Source organism: Poecilia reticulata, chromosome 20 (genome assembly GCF_904066995.2).
Source record: "Poecilia reticulata chromosome 20, P_reticulata-male-v2, whole genome shotgun sequence".
In the NCBI taxonomy this organism is placed as follows: Eukaryota; Metazoa; Chordata; class Actinopteri; order Cyprinodontiformes; family Poeciliidae; genus Poecilia; species Poecilia reticulata.
In genome coordinates this window covers 734,434-750,131 of record NC_088849.1, presented here as the reverse complement: position 1 = coordinate 750,131, position 15,698 = coordinate 734,434, and the positions used below count along the sequence as shown (strand labels likewise).

The 15,698-nt window shown below is 39.2% G+C and overlaps 1 protein-coding gene across 1 annotated transcript; it reads left to right on the top strand.

Annotated features, from left to right (window-relative positions):
• Positions 1–359: 359 nt before the first annotated feature.
• Positions 360–15,139, top strand: c1ql3a (complement component 1, q subcomponent-like 3a). The gene is made up of 2 exons (XM_008438252.3): positions 360–1,300; positions 7,519–15,139. Exons 1-2 carry the CDS (start codon positions 707–709, stop codon positions 7,696–7,698), a joined length of 774 nt encoding a protein of 257 aa, XP_008436474.2. The 5' UTR covers positions 360–706; the 3' UTR covers positions 7,699–15,139.
• Positions 15,140–15,698: the final 559 nt, after the last annotated feature.

Here is a 15,698-nt window from a genome sequence, read left to right as displayed (position 1 = left end):
TTTTTATAAATCAGTGTCAGATTTAGATACTTTTTGTCACACTTGGAGTTATGGGGAAGTAATTTATAGTGTGGTAGAAAGAGAAATTATTTTTGGAAGGGTGTTAATGTAATGTAATGTGTGGAGTATGCTTAGTTTTTTTTCCTGTTTGTTCTTTTTTTTACTGTTACATAGTTTGTGATGTCGATTATTTATTGAAAAATAAATGAGCTATTAAAAATAAAAAAATCCCTCTCTCTCTCTCCCCCTCTCTCTCTCCCCCTCTCTCTCTCCCCTCTCTGTCTCTCTCTCTATCTCTCTCTCTCTCCCCTCTCTCTCTCTCTCCCCTCTCTCTCTCTCTCTCGCGCTCTCTCTCTCTTCTCTCTCTCCCTCCCCCCCTCTCTCTCTCGCTCTCTCATTCTTACACCTTGCTGCCTCCGTTTGTTTTGTTTCTTTGTTTTCCTCTGATCTACTTTTAGATCTATCTTCAGATCCACTGCTGGAATTAAGATTATAAACCTGTTTCGGGGATTTTCCAGCATAGCTGGAGAAAACAGACTGAAGGGTTTCTTTGAAAGAGTCCCTCATCATAAAAGCAGCATATTTTGTCTTTTGAGGTTTACCTCTCTCAGCCAAAATTCCCCCCAAACGCAGACAGCAGGACCGTCCTGCGCTTTCGCGGCTCTCTGGCAGGAAGGGACTGGTGGCAGCGGGGGTCCTGGGCATCATGATGGTTCTGGTTTTGGTTGTCCTTATTCCAGTTCTGGTGAGCTCAGCTGGAACATTAACGCACTACGAGATGCTCGGCGCTTGTAGGATGGTGTGTGACCCATACAGCACAACTACTCCAAGCAGCACCGGCGCTGCAGACGCGGTCCGGGACAACAGCCTCCTGCAGTCATTGCCCACTTTTATCCAGGGACCCAGAGGAGAACCGGGCCGTCCGGGTAAGGTGGGACCAAGGGGAGCTGCAGGTGAACCGGGACACCCCGGTCCAGCTGGGCCACCAGGAAATAGAGGTGAACCGGGAAAACCTGGTTTACCAGGACCCCCGGGACCCAGCGCAGTTGCTGGCGCAATCAGCGCCGCCACCTACAGCACTGTGCCAAAGATCGCCTTTTACGCAGGACTGAAAAAGCAGCACGAAGGATACGAAGTGCTCAAATTTGACGACGTAGTGACCAATTTGGGAAATCACTACGACCCAACTTCTGGAAAGTTCACGTGTTCCATCCCTGGGATTTATTTCTTCACTTATCACGTTCTGATGCGTGGAGGAGATGGAACCAGCATGTGGGCGGATCTTTGCAAAAACAATCAGGTAAAACTTTGAACTTGGGGGGAAAAAAGGACATTGAAAGTATATTTTCTTTTCTTTTTTTCCCTTTTCCGTTCTTTTCTTTTCTGCAATACATGCCTACAAGCAATTGTTGGTCATAGTCATAGTCACAGGTCATAACGTTTTCACTTCACATAATACAGTAAGCAACATTTACATAATACATACGGTATTGGCATCAATAGCCCACCTGTCCAGAACATTCTGAGATAATTGACCAACACCCACGCTGCCAAAATGATTTCATCTGTCTTAATATTTCAATACCACTAATAAAAAACGCCCAACATTGCATTTTCTCATTGTATTGTAAGATATATTTCAGTTGCATGTAAACTGGTGCTGATCCTCTAAAAATGACTAATAAATAATTATAGTGATAACTAATCATGAAACCAAATCCAAACAATAACAACAGAATATGGAGGATAGATTAAAACAAGTCAATTCAAAAATGTACAAATTCTTGTGTTAAATTGAAACATATAATTACAAACTCAAGCCATAAGAGTCAGCACTCAGGGTCAGCAGCTCTAAGTAGTAAGAGTCTATATGGACAAGTGCAAGTAAACTGAGCTGGTCAGTATCTTTGATGACAGCTTTGGTAAGTTTTTAGCCAAGAGACACAGTAAACTTCATGCATCACAGTTTACATTAGCGATGCTGTGCAATAAAATGTGGTCAATTTGTTTTTGCAAGGCGTTGCCTTTTTCCTGACTTTACTTATGAATGTTGTTTAATGAGGGCAGACTCCCTGACATTAATGTTGGGCAGTAAAGCAGGAGTGTGGGATGGCACATCAAATAACAAGGGCTGAGAGTGTTGGTAATGTTGACCACTTAATATCTTTAAAGTATAGTCACATGCAAAAATTAAGTTTAAACAATATTTAATTCTTTGCACTGCCTCTCAGTATTGTTGACTGATATGAATGGTTCATCTCAGGACAGTTCCTGAAAAATGTATCCCAGGCAAGCAGGTAACACAAGTGCAGCAGGATCAGCTGCAGCCGTCTCATTTTTTAAGGGGAAAATGTGGAAATACATTGAGTATTCAAATCAACTACATGCATAGAAGAGTTTCTTAAGATCTTCTTGGAACATTAGTCCTTTAATTCTCAAATTGGTCTTCAAATGATAAAAGGCCAACTGGAGGATTTTCTTCATGTGTCGCTGAAGGTTCGTTTAGGGCCTGATCTCCGGTTTCCAGCTGTAATAACTGAAACTGTGTGCCGACTTTGGATTGTTCATTTTATGTACCATATGTACCACGTCCACATATTAATTTGTTCTATGTATCTGCTTAGTTCTTAGGGTTAGGGCATGAATAATGCATGCATATGCACTCAAAATGTGTGCTGTCATATTTTATGCTCAAGACAGCATGTATTAAAATGAACGTGGCGTAAAAGTTTACATAGATACAAACATGCCTGCTTTGAAAATAAGCTTTTTTGTGGACAATAACAAACTACAAATTGCCTAAATATACTGAAAACTGACTTCATGAACGCCCCAGATAGCACACAATGTTAAATCAACGTTGAAAAATAGTTTGAATCGTTGATTTTTGGTTGAAGTCGACAAATGACGGTGGATCAACTATAAAACAATCATCCACCTCTAGCCAAGTAACTAACGTTGAAACTGTGTCATTGAATCAATGTTGTTTTGTCGTTGAACTCTAATGACTGAAATGCATTTGTCTGATCAACATCTCATCAATGTCAGCTGTTTCCCCCTCATCCGACCTCTGGGTCAGAGCATTTTATTACTGTGGGGGTTCTCATGTTTTAAATTAACCACTATAAAGGATAGTGGGTAATGATTCATTTCTGTACATTTTCTTGCTTGTTCATAACAATTCTCACTGACTGCGTGCGATATAATGACACAAAAACATCTACAACTTACTACAAGGAGTGGAGCGGTCCACCCCCACCATTTACATGAGTGGGATGGCCCAAACACACAGCTGCTTCGCTGTTGGCTTGTTGGCAAAAGATGTTAATTCAATGTTGAATTATTATTACGAAGGTTGCATGTATGGTTGAGGTCATCAACTGACGGCTGGTCAACTATAAAACACTCTAAAAAAGAAAATAGTTGAACCAACTTAATTGAATTGCTTCTGTAGGTAACAAGAAATTCAATTAAGTTTATCGAACTGAATTTATTAAATTTATCGAACTGAATTTATTAAGTTTAACCAATTCAATATATTATAATCATCCAACTCAATTTGTTTATTTATTTTTAACCAATTTATTAAGTATGTTTAAGAAAACAGATTTAAGTCAGTCTTACTCAAATCATTTAGTTTACTTAAAAAATAGTAAATAAACTTACATAGCACTTTTCCAGTAATTTGACCACTGAAAGCACTTTACACTAGAGTCACATTCACACAATTATTTAATGCACAGATCAGTTGGGGTTAAGTGCCCAGGGGTCACATTGACATGTGGCAGGGGGGTGCAGGAATTGAACCGTCCACCTTCCAATCACAAGACAACTGTTCTACCCACAGAGCCACGGTGGCTTACCAGGGAATCTGTCCCCGGTTAGCTTGAGTCATTGTGTCAGACGAGGGATACAAATGTAGTATTGAATTTAATTATTTCAACTAAACTCAAAGTGAATCCAATGTGTTTCAGCTCTGGTCCTCCAAGCCCTGCAAGTTTTAGGCATTTCCCTAATTCAGCACATTTGATTTTGATTGATGTCTGATTAACAGGGTTTTGGTGAAATGAAAACACGCAGGTCAGTTTGCCTCGAGGACAAGGTTTGGGGAAAAATTTGTGATCTAAATGGTCAATCAATGTAAGCTGTTTTTCACACCCCTCTACACACCCCTTTCCCCCCACCACCACCCCTCTCCTGGGTCCATCTACCCCTCAATCTCCTCCCCTCCTGCTTGGGCTCCGGGTGAAACAATTTTAATTTTAGGTGAGGGTTTTAAATTTTCATATTTTATTTTGTTAAAGATTTTTTTGGCTCTAGTGGCCTTTATTTGATAGTTATTTGACAAGAAAGGGGGAAGACATGCAGCGAAGGTTGCCAAGGCCAGGAATTGAGCCTGCGACAGCTGCGTCAGGGACTGGGGCAGGGGTGGGCAACTCCAGGCCTGGAGGGCCGGTCTCCTGCAACTTTTAGATGTGTCTCTACTTCAACACACCTGAGTCAAATAATAAGGTCGTTAGCAGGACTCTGGAGAACCTGCCTGAACAGAGGAGGTGATTCAGCTATTGGATCCAAGTGTGTTCTACCAGAGAGTAGGGGTTGCACCGATTAGTCGACTAGTCGATTCTTTTCCCTGCAATGACTTTTTTCTGGGCCAGTCGACTAGTCGCAATCAGATGACAAAACAGATTTTTCCAAGGAAATGGAAGAAGGTGGACTAGGTGAGTTCGGAAAACTCAAATTGTATAAAAATGTAAATAATTTAACAAAGACAAACTGAAACTGTAAATTACAGCATAGGCTACCGCAATAGGGGTGTTGCGCGGCGCGATGGTTAGCACGGCGCCCCGCATATAGAGACTTTAGCCCGCGGTAGTCAGGAGCCCGACTCCTGTTCTCCATTCGCTGAGCCCATGTCTCTCTCCGCTCTCTCTGCCCCCTTACAGTCAGATTGCTGTCAAATAAACTAGTAACGAAAAAATCCTTAAAAAAAAAAAACTACAGGAGTAATGCGCGACAAAACGTCATGATATCAGGCTTTTTTATCCCCCAACTGATCAGCATCATCCTGCGTATTGAAGTTTTTAACCTGGCAGCTTTACGCTCTTATAAAAATATGGTTTGACTACATCTGGAAACTAAGTTCAAGCTTCACCCTGAGGGGCTGATAGAGGCGATCTCGGCCGCTGTTTGCATGTCGGTTCAGAGAGACGCTGCTGAGTCAGCAGAGCTTCCTGCTGCCCATCGGGCGGAGGAGCAGCAGGAGGCTTTGCTGAATTCAACTGTAACCAAACGGAATCCGTTCATAATACGTTTGGTTTGTGATGTTCCAAAAGCACCATTGTGGTCAGTGTGATAATTGGACTAATATACGAGTAACTATCTAGAGATCATCAGCATCAGCCGGTGTTTTAGAAAAAAAAATTAAAAATTCAGACCCACTTTGAGCAACAAACTTTTCTCCGCTGCTCACGAAGAATGATCTGTTTATTGCTCTTTTAATTCTCCATAATAGACTTAGTAAAAGCGAGAGAAGGGGAGGGGGATGTCAATATTTGCCGTGAAAATAACTGATAAAGCCTCCAAGTAGTTGTGAAGGGTTTTTGAGTTTACGTCACTATGACGTCATCGCGACTAGTCGACATGACTCGACTATTATCATGATGTAGCCGACCTTAAAAAATATGTAGTCGTTAAACCCCTACCAGGGAGACATCTAAGAGTTGCAGGACACCGGCCCTCGAGGAGCAGGATTAGCCCACCTCTAAGGCCCCCATGTGTGCAATCTGTGCAGTTTGTTGCACCCCTCATCACCTTCTCATCTCCCCCTACTCCCTCCCAAAACTCCCCACACCCACCTGCTCCTCCCAGCCTTCCCCTCTTTACCCCCTCTCACCCCTTCTTTCCTCCCCCATCCTTGAGCTCTGGGTCAGAACATTTTATTACTAAGTGGGGGTTAATCATGTTTCCCATTATGCACTACCTGTTGTGATTCCTTTATGTACATTTTCTTACTTGTCTGTAAATATTATTACTGACTGTACATAATGCATTGGACACAAAAACATCTACAAGTCTCTACTAGGAGTTGTACAGTCCGACTCCCCCTTTTTACACTAGTGGTTTGTCCCAACCAAATAGCCATTTTGCTGCTGGCTTGTATGCAACTGGCTTCTGAATTGAATTCTCCTCTGAGCAGTTTTATGGTAAGTTTTTCAATATAATAATAGTTGATGGAAGATTAAACCAGCTATTTGATGGAAAATCATGTGTGCCGAATTAGGGAAATGCCTAAAGCTTGCAGGGCTTGGAGGACCAGTGCTGAAACACACTGGATTCACTTTGACTTTACTTGAAATAATTAAGTTCGATACATTTGTATCCCTCGTCTGACACAATGACTCAAGCTAACCAGGGACAGATTCCCAGGTTAGCCACCGTGGCTCTGTGGGTAGAACAGTTGTCTTGTGATCAGGAGGTTGATGGTTCAATTCCAGCTCCCTCCTGTGAAGGACAAATTGAGTTGGATGATTATAATGTATTGAATTGGTTAAACTCAATAACTTAAGTTGGATAAACTTTTTTGAATTTTTTTTTTTTTGGGGGGGGGTTCAGCTGTGGTTTGGTGACGAGAAATTACACAAAGGGTTAGGGTAAACTAGTTTCTACAAAATAATGACAATTAAAAAATGTTTGACAAAATAAGTGACTGAATTAACTCCTTTAGAGTCAATTGCACCTTTGGTTGCAGTCGTAGTTTGGGGTCTGGGTCAATACATGTCAGTTGTGCTGCACATCTGGACACATTCTTCCTGCTAAACTAATCGACCTCTGTCTGGTTGCATGAGGATTGACTGTGAACAGCCCATTTCAAATTCCTTGCGGGACTGAAGTCCGGGCTTTGAGTGCTCCACTCCAGAGCATCCTCCACCTTGCTGTTTTCAAATGTTCTCTGTGAAGTTTTAACTGGACTCTTCAGGTTGTTCTCTTGATTGTTCTCTGAAGGCGTAGTTCTTTTGCAGATTTATCCAAGCTGTCCTTTAGGATTTCCCAATGTTCTGCTGCATTCATTTTATCTTCTACCTTCACAAGCCATCCAGGGCCTGCTGCCCACCACCACCAGGCTTCACAGTAGGGATGATGTGTTCGTGGCGTCTAACATATCATCTTGTCTGATGACAGAGAAGCTCCATTTTGGCCTCATCTGACCAAAAACCATTCTTCCTCTTAACCACACAGTCTCAAACTGGCCTTTTGGCAAACTCTAGTCAAGCCTTGATATGAGCTATTTCAAATAGTAGCTTTGTCATCACTACTCTCACACAAAACTGACTGGTGAAGAACCCAGGCAACAGTTGTTTGCAGAGTCTCTTTCATCTCAGCTGCTGACACTTGCAACTCCTTCAGCGTAGTCATGGTGCATGGTACACGAATAAAAAAAAACAAAAAACAAGTAGTTCAAAATGAGAAGCTATTAATTTCTAACAGTGATTCTGACCTATTTTCATATTCCTGCAGGTACGTGCCAGTGCCATAGCCCAGGATGCTGACCAAAATTATGACTATGCCAGTAATAGCGCCGTGTTGCATCTGGAGCCAGGAGACGAGATCTACATCAAACTAGATGGAGGCAAAGCTCATGGAGGCAACAACAACAAGTACAGCACCTTCTCTGGATTTATCATTTATGTTGATTAGATGCTGGCTTTACACACAACAGTTGTCATAACGTTACTTTGCTGGTGAAACAGAAAATATAATTATCTCTCTGTAAACTAAATCTTCTGAATTTGTGAAGATAAATTGTTAAAACTCTTCATTTTAGTTGCTTTTGTGTTTTAAAAGATAGTTGTGTTGATGTAGAAAAAATCTGAAACATGCAGGGCAGAGGACACTGAAGTCCAGTACTGGAAAACACTGAGATAACATTACTGTCAGTCATATGATTTGACATGCTTTTTAGCAAATATGTAAAAGAAATCAGTTGTAAACAGTAATTCAAATTTAAATCAATTATTAAGATACAAAGTGAAATATATCACTGTCGTCTAAACAAGGTGTGTTACCAAAAATGAACAATGTACATATTGTTTCATCTGCTAGAATGTTTGTACAAAGTACAAGTTGAAAGAAATGCTGGTAGCACTTCACATTAATTTGACATGACATATCAATTAATGAGGAACTAATCATCAACTGTCTGGTGTTTCTCAAATCAAATCTATTTTATTGTCTTTTTCTTTATGCAAACTAAAAGAAATGTCTCTGTGATCTCTAAGTATAAACATATAAGTATGGGGAAAACATACAAATAACAATTAAAACAGTTAAGATGTCTAAGTGCAACAAGTGAGATAGATAATCTTAGTATTAAGTTAAGCTATTTAGAAAGATGTCTGGCGGTCTGATGAGGGCTTTAAGGAATCTGATGAAACTCACAACGTTGTTCCTGCAGCCATTCTCAAACAGAGAGGAGGGACACGCCTTAGCTCCCCTCACTGTCCTCTGCAGGACAGAGGACAGTGAGGGGTAATGTCTGTGGTGCTGCAGCTGCTGTATGACATTGATGTGCAGTTTCTGTCAGGCTCTGCTGGCTGCATTTAATCCCAGCATTGTTTAAAAAATAAATCAGAACAGGTAATCAAAGGTCTTCACTCTGCTGAACTTTCTGCTAACACTCAATGACTTGATGCAGCTTACTGGGTTTCCTCAGACAGACAGACAGACAGACAGACAGACAGACAGACAGACAGACAGACAGACAGACAGACAGACAGACAGACAGACAGACAGACAGACAGACAGACAGACAGACAGACAGACAGAACTTGCCTGCACTGACAGCTGGGAGAGGATGTACTTGACTTAGAATCTATCAATAATTGGATTAACTTAACCTTTTTTGTAAAATGTCTTGAGACAATTGTCACTACATAAATTAACTAAATTGGAATGAAATGAATTAACAACTCTATACTGAGGGTCGTGTGCTCCTGATACCTCAACTTCTGGACCATAAACCTCCAGAAGTTCATGGTCATCTCCTATGCTGTCCAGTGATTGACTTCCTGTTTGTCCGTCATCATGTCTGAAATGACTCCTCTGACTGGAATATCATCAGCAAATTTAGTTATCAGGCTTTTCCCATATGTGATTGCACAGGACTGTGTGGTCAGCAGTGGATCGAGTCCACACTCTTGAATCAATCTGATGCTGTGTGGTGGAGTTGCGGACACTAATTAATGTGTAGCATCTGTGGAGTTTCATTCAGAAAGTTCAGAATCCACAGGCATGTGGCAGAAAGAGTAGGAGAATCACAGAGTAATGTATTAAATGCTGAGATGAAATGACTATTCCAGATTCTGTAGTAGCTGCCTTTATTCTCCTAACGAGTTAGTACTTTGTATTAGGAGGCTGGGTGCTTCCTGCTTAGAGTTGTTTGGTTGGTACAGATGTATTAATGCAGAAAGACATACGTTTTGCCTTTAGTTGGTAGAATGGCCAACTTTTTATAATAAGAAATTTTACCACCGGAGAGCAGTGTTTCATTTCATCAGCAAAGACATCTGCAACTCTGTTCACCTGGAACAATGTTGTTTTCTTCCACTGTACAGTTGCATTAAAGGGGCAGTATTATGTAAAATTGACTTTTTTGATGTTTGCATCATGTTATAATGTTATTCCTTCATCAAAAACATACCAGGAATTTTACCTTGATTTTTCCATGCATGTTTGAGAAATTCTTGAACCATTCAGCTCTGTAAAACGCTTGGTGCCCCGGGGCGCCGCTCCTCCTCTTTTCACGGTGTTGAGGAGTTTCCAAGCTTCCGAGTTTCTACCTCACAGAATCTGTGCCTCCTACACTCAACACCTGGTGGAACTGCACATCTGTTGATCTCATTGCAGGAACTACTTCTCAGTGCAACACTGGTGAAAACATTGTTAAAGGGTTAATAGAGGAGCCATGTAGAGATGACTTTCTAAAGGCAACGTTTCAGAAAAAGCAGGGGTTTTAAAGTAACAGAGGCCCAATTTCAAGGCTTTAATTACAAAATCAAATGTCTGTCATATTTCATAGATATCACAGTTTTTTTAACAACTTAGTTAACATAATTAGTTGATTGTGCTATAAAAGGCCACCGTATGCCTTGAAAATATATAATACTGCCCCTTTAAGGATTATGCCATGTAGCCTTGTTTAGAGAGGCCTTTTCAGAGCCGTCTGTATTTTCCTGTCAGCAGATGAAGCTGAGGAAGCAGAAGTGATGGTCTATCATAGCCTTTAGCTTGGCTCCTGTTTGAACCCTCCTTTTGCATTGGTTTTACTTTAGTGTTTTTTAATTGTTTTCATAGACTATGTTCACACAGGCAAAAATCTGAAATTTGTTTTGTTCACATTTGAGAATTTCAGACTTTTTCATGAACCCATGAACCCAGATACACACTTTCCAGTGTGTCTGGTGTTCATTTGGGTTGTTTAATCATGGTTTATGTCGGGATATGAACAGGACTGACAAGGATAGACATAAAGTGAAAGTAAAATGCAGAAAACTAGATGGCAGACAGGAAGATCACTGTCAGATGAATTTCTGTTGGCTGAGGAATGGTCAAGAGAACTCAGATGGGGCTTTAACTTGTCCACAGTTCAATGCAGCCCTATCAGCCAGATCAAGATTTTACTGTTCCTACCCAAATGTACTTTTTCAGTAGCAGAAGTGTAATAAATAATAGAGAGGTATCAGAATTACACAGGTTTAATATAATTGGAATTACTCCACCACCACCTAAATGGAGACGGCATCTGATGCAGATCTGTTGATACACTTGAAGATATTAATTCAGATTCAGCACTTTATTAGCCATGTGTACTTTCACCCAAGGTTCAGTTGAATAGGAATTCTTGTGTAGATTTTGACCGTCAGACAAATATATATTTAATGCAAAAAAAAATGTAAGACTTGAAAATACATAATACACTGTGTGTGCTAAAAATAAAGAAATAATTAATTCCAAACAACAATTAATGCACTAGAAACCATAAACATCAATTGAAGGCAAAAATGTGAGTAATCATGTTATTTACATTATATTGACTTTAAGGCTAATACTAAGTTAATGTTAAGCCATTTTCTTGTTCATTGGTTAGTTATTAGCAAACACAATCCTGATGATAAATGTCTAATGACTTTTGTTAATGACTGCTAAAAAGATAATAATCAGGCAGCTGAAATCCAGGTCATGTTAACTTGCTGTTGAACCATTACTGATGAAATCCTGACTACAGTTTGGATAAAAACTAGTTATGAGTGATGACTCTTTTTTATAAGAGAACAGAAAGTATAAAAGTATACTGAATTATAATTGATTGGTACTTTCTAGTTGTAATGACCTCATTCATATTACTTTAAGTTTTATAATATTTGGAAGTTTAAAAATACTGTAGCAAAATATTTAGCTACTCCAAATGTTTAAATAAGATTTTAGAGTTTTTGAGCCTGAAGTACTGCAAGTACGTTGTACACAGTAATAATCAATCACTTATCATTTGGTAGATTAATGTCACTTTCCATTATATGCTTCTTCCTACAAGTTCTTTGCTTCCTGATGTTTGTCCTACAGTTGATACAACCAAAACACAGGCAGTGATGTTTGTATGTAGTCAGATTACATGACCACAGAGCATTTTCTATGATTTTAAATAATGCTTGGATAGGAAAGAGTGCAGCAGGTCATCTGTGAGGTAACCTTCACAAGGCTTACTTCGTTGCTTACAAGCTTGCTGCAGTTGACACATACCTCATTTCCACTGGGCAAGCAGTATAGGATGGGTTGGTGCAGTTTGGTAAGCCATTTTGTCAGTTTGCAATGTTAACACAGCTGAAAAAACAACCTCTGCTGCTCCATTCCCGGGCCTCCTTCATGACAATGGCATGGTTAGGGTGGACTTTCTGGCATCACGCAACACACTACATTGATTGGGGAACAGAAAAATTTTACTGCTTGCGTCAAGTACGAGGTACACTAGTGTGTCACGTTTGTTGTCACATTAGTAGGACGCCACATTAGTTGTTCTGGTTTAACCCCACCTGCCCAGTGAGAGTCCAACTAGTCATGGAAACATTTTTCTGGATAAGCAAGACCATGTCTTGCTGCAGACATGGTCTTGCTTATTTAGCAAGACCATGTCTTGCTGCAGACATGGTCTTGCTTATGAATAGTGGTTGGGAAATTAGGCTCAGTGGAAATTTGGTATGAAAGACACTTGTCACAAGCTGAATTAGCAGAATATTGAACAGCAAGATACAGTGGTGGGAAAAAGTGTTTGCCCCCTTTGTGATTTCTTTCCTTTTTTGCATGTTCATCACACATAAATGCATTAGTTAAATTTTTATGTCATTTAAAGATAATATGTAAATCAAAATGCTGTGTTTAAGTGAAATTGTTTATTGTCAAGAGTGGGGAGGAATCCAAACTTACATGCATTCACAGAATCACATAGTTGTTGTGATTCAGCGACATCAGAGGTTTTTGAGCATTTACTGCCTTTAAGGTCATGTCAAAACATCTCAATCAGATTCAGGCTGAGACTTGGGCAAGGACACTTTCTGTGACTCTGTTTTTCTTGGAAAGAGAAGACAGAAAAATGCACGAAAACTACAAATGTTGGTCGATACATATGCCTCTCTTACCAAGTTTCATAGTGCTTTGATACCAGTCTAGTGGACAGTGTGTGAACTACATGTGGTTTGTGGAAACAGAAGGGCATGATGGGCCAACTGCATGGAATTTTGCTGGTAAACTTAGAAAATAATCTTGAGCTAGGTCATGCAGTAAAATATATTTTTTCTGATTAATATTTCCAACTACTGATATATCAGATGAGACAACATGTGACCAATTCCCAATTTTGGGTTTGAAGCTTTTTAGTTACACTAAGAAATCAAAATGAGTAATACCAGTACTTCTGTATTTCAAAATTTTGGTCTACTTGCAGAAAAAGTAAATTATGTGCATGTGTTTTGATAAATGCAACTTGGAATTAAAAGATTATCTTAGATTGCATGTGACAATATATCAGTATTGATGAATGAAAAAGTGACATACCCTAATAGAATATATTTTTTATCTTGATAAAGGAGGATAACAGCTTCTAGAGCAACATAGTAAATACATTTGTATGCTGTATTATTAAGCTATATTACACATTTCAAAGTCTTGTTTGAGGAATAACAGCATCAATAAAATAATTCCTTAAATCCCTAGCAGGTATCATTAGCATTAAAACTGCAATATGTAACTTTTAGAAAAAAAAAATTACACATTTTTTGAAACTGTCACTTTGTCGTGTAATCAGACACATAATCTGTGAAACAAAATGAGCTGCTCTGCCTTCTGCCAGTGCTCCCAGTGCTAACTAGAAACAACCAATCAGAGCCAGGAGAAGGGTCTTTGCTCTGTCAATCATGTACACTTATGTACGATGCATAAGTGAACCCGCTGCTCTCTGCTTTGAGACGGGTCCTACCTGTCAGCAGAGTCTGTTGCTACATGCTAAGGCTGGTTAACATGGCCACCAATGACAGTGGATAGACAGTTTTCTTGTAGCGATGACTTTTTTTTCTCCACCATTAGCATATTTATCAGAACATTAATGAGTCTAATTGACAGCACTAAGACTCTCCTCCTGGCTTTGATTGGATGTTTTTGGAGTGATGCATTTCTTCAGACGGTAATAGCAGCACTGGAAGGAGCTGGAGCTTTTCCCTCATTTTTTGTCTCATATTATGCTGTCACAACATGGTAATAGTTTTAGCAAATAGGTAAAACAAAAAAACAACAATTTTTTAAAATAAAAGTTACATACTGCAGCTTTAAGAGCTTAAGATAACACACAATAGGATCTGTTAGTGGATCACAAATGTCAAGCATTAACTCTGAATGTACACAGGTTACATCTCTGTGCAATAAAATGAAAGAGTTTCTATTGATATCAATTTGAGTTTAACCCACAAGTGAATATAATTTGGACAGTGTTCATTTTTGTTGTACTCATAGTGAGGGTTTGGAAGTTTGTTAATCATTAATTAGTTAGTATTATGTCCAGGGCTGTTGTACATTCATGTTCATAATGTTGTTTTGCAGTTGTGTCGGTTATCTTTTCACTTTACTTGACTGGACTTGGAGCCTCCTCAGAAAACTCAAACATATTTGTTTTTGACTGCATCTGAGTTTGGGTCCGGTCAGTTCTCCTCACACAGAGTCCAGTCAGACTACAACTACTGCAAACTCTGACACAGACTTTACCCCGGGGTCAAAATCGAGTAAATAACATGTGGTGTCTCCAGCTTCACACGAGGAACTTTCACTCCTGTCTACCATTTGTTTTAAACTTGCTAGACATATCTGTCAATCCATGTTTTATGCTTTTCCAACTTCAAACTAGATCTAATGTGCTTCAGGTAGTCCATTATATAACTCACTGATATGAGAAGTTTCACAGAAATTCTCCTCAATAGATCCAAAAAATGTTGATACATTGATAGACCAGAAGTCAGTGGAGTTACTTTGTGATCATAAATGTCAGGTTTGCGTAAAACTATATATATGAAACTAGAATAGAGCTAAAACAGACAATACCCGTCTAACCTTTCTCATGAGGTTAGTCAGTTGTATAGGTTTTCAGGTTATTAAAAGCATATCTCACAGGGTGCAGCACCAGGTATGTGTAATTGTGCCGTGTTTTGCTGTGTAATTACTATGTACTGTACATATTACTGCAAATATAAGTTTTGTGTTTCCAGCTCCTGAGATTTTAGTTGACCCTCATTACTTATTGTTTTATTTTTATTTTTTTTCATTAGTTGATATGACAAACATATATTTATATTTGTCAGACATGTACTGTATATCTGCTTTGAAAAGGAAAATTCCTACACAGAGGTTCAGAAAATCACCTTGTTACTTTAAGAAAGGTATGAAATTGATGTTCTTTTAGCTACTGTTGTGTCGTAGCCTGATCATTGTATTTTATGTAAAAGACAAATGTATCATAGACCAACTGTGTAAAACCTTCTACTGTCTGCTGTCAGCGGTTCCTGTTGTCCATAAGCTGTGTCTCTATTAAAAAGAAATATCCTTGTGTCTGTGTAAGAATATAAGATCATTTTAAAAATGTTAAAGTCATGCTTGTCAGCCACATGTAAATACACACACGCACACACACACACACACACACACCTACACACAACAATTTTTGACAATTGCTAAGAAATATTTCTCTACAGTGGGGGAAGATACGTATTTGATAGAATGCTGAATGCACTTAGAGAGAGGTCTGCATTTTTCATCGTAGGTAAACCCAAACGTTTAGAGACACAATCTGAAACATGCCCAAGAAAATCATGTTGAATTAATTTTTAACTGATTTCTTCATAAAGGATTGTAACACCAGAGCTGTTTCAGGTTTTACACATCAATGCTGTTAAAAGAAAGGTGTGTATAGTGGGTGATCGATACAATGATCACTCACTATAAAACCCACTTCTCGGTTTTACAAAACTGAGAAGATTTTTTAATTGTTTTTTTTAACAAATTGAACCCGAGCTATTTTGAAAATATCTGAAGTTGTGCAAATAGACATGATGCCACCTGTCCATCAATTCAATGGGTTTGTCAGCAACTGAACAATCGCCAGTCGC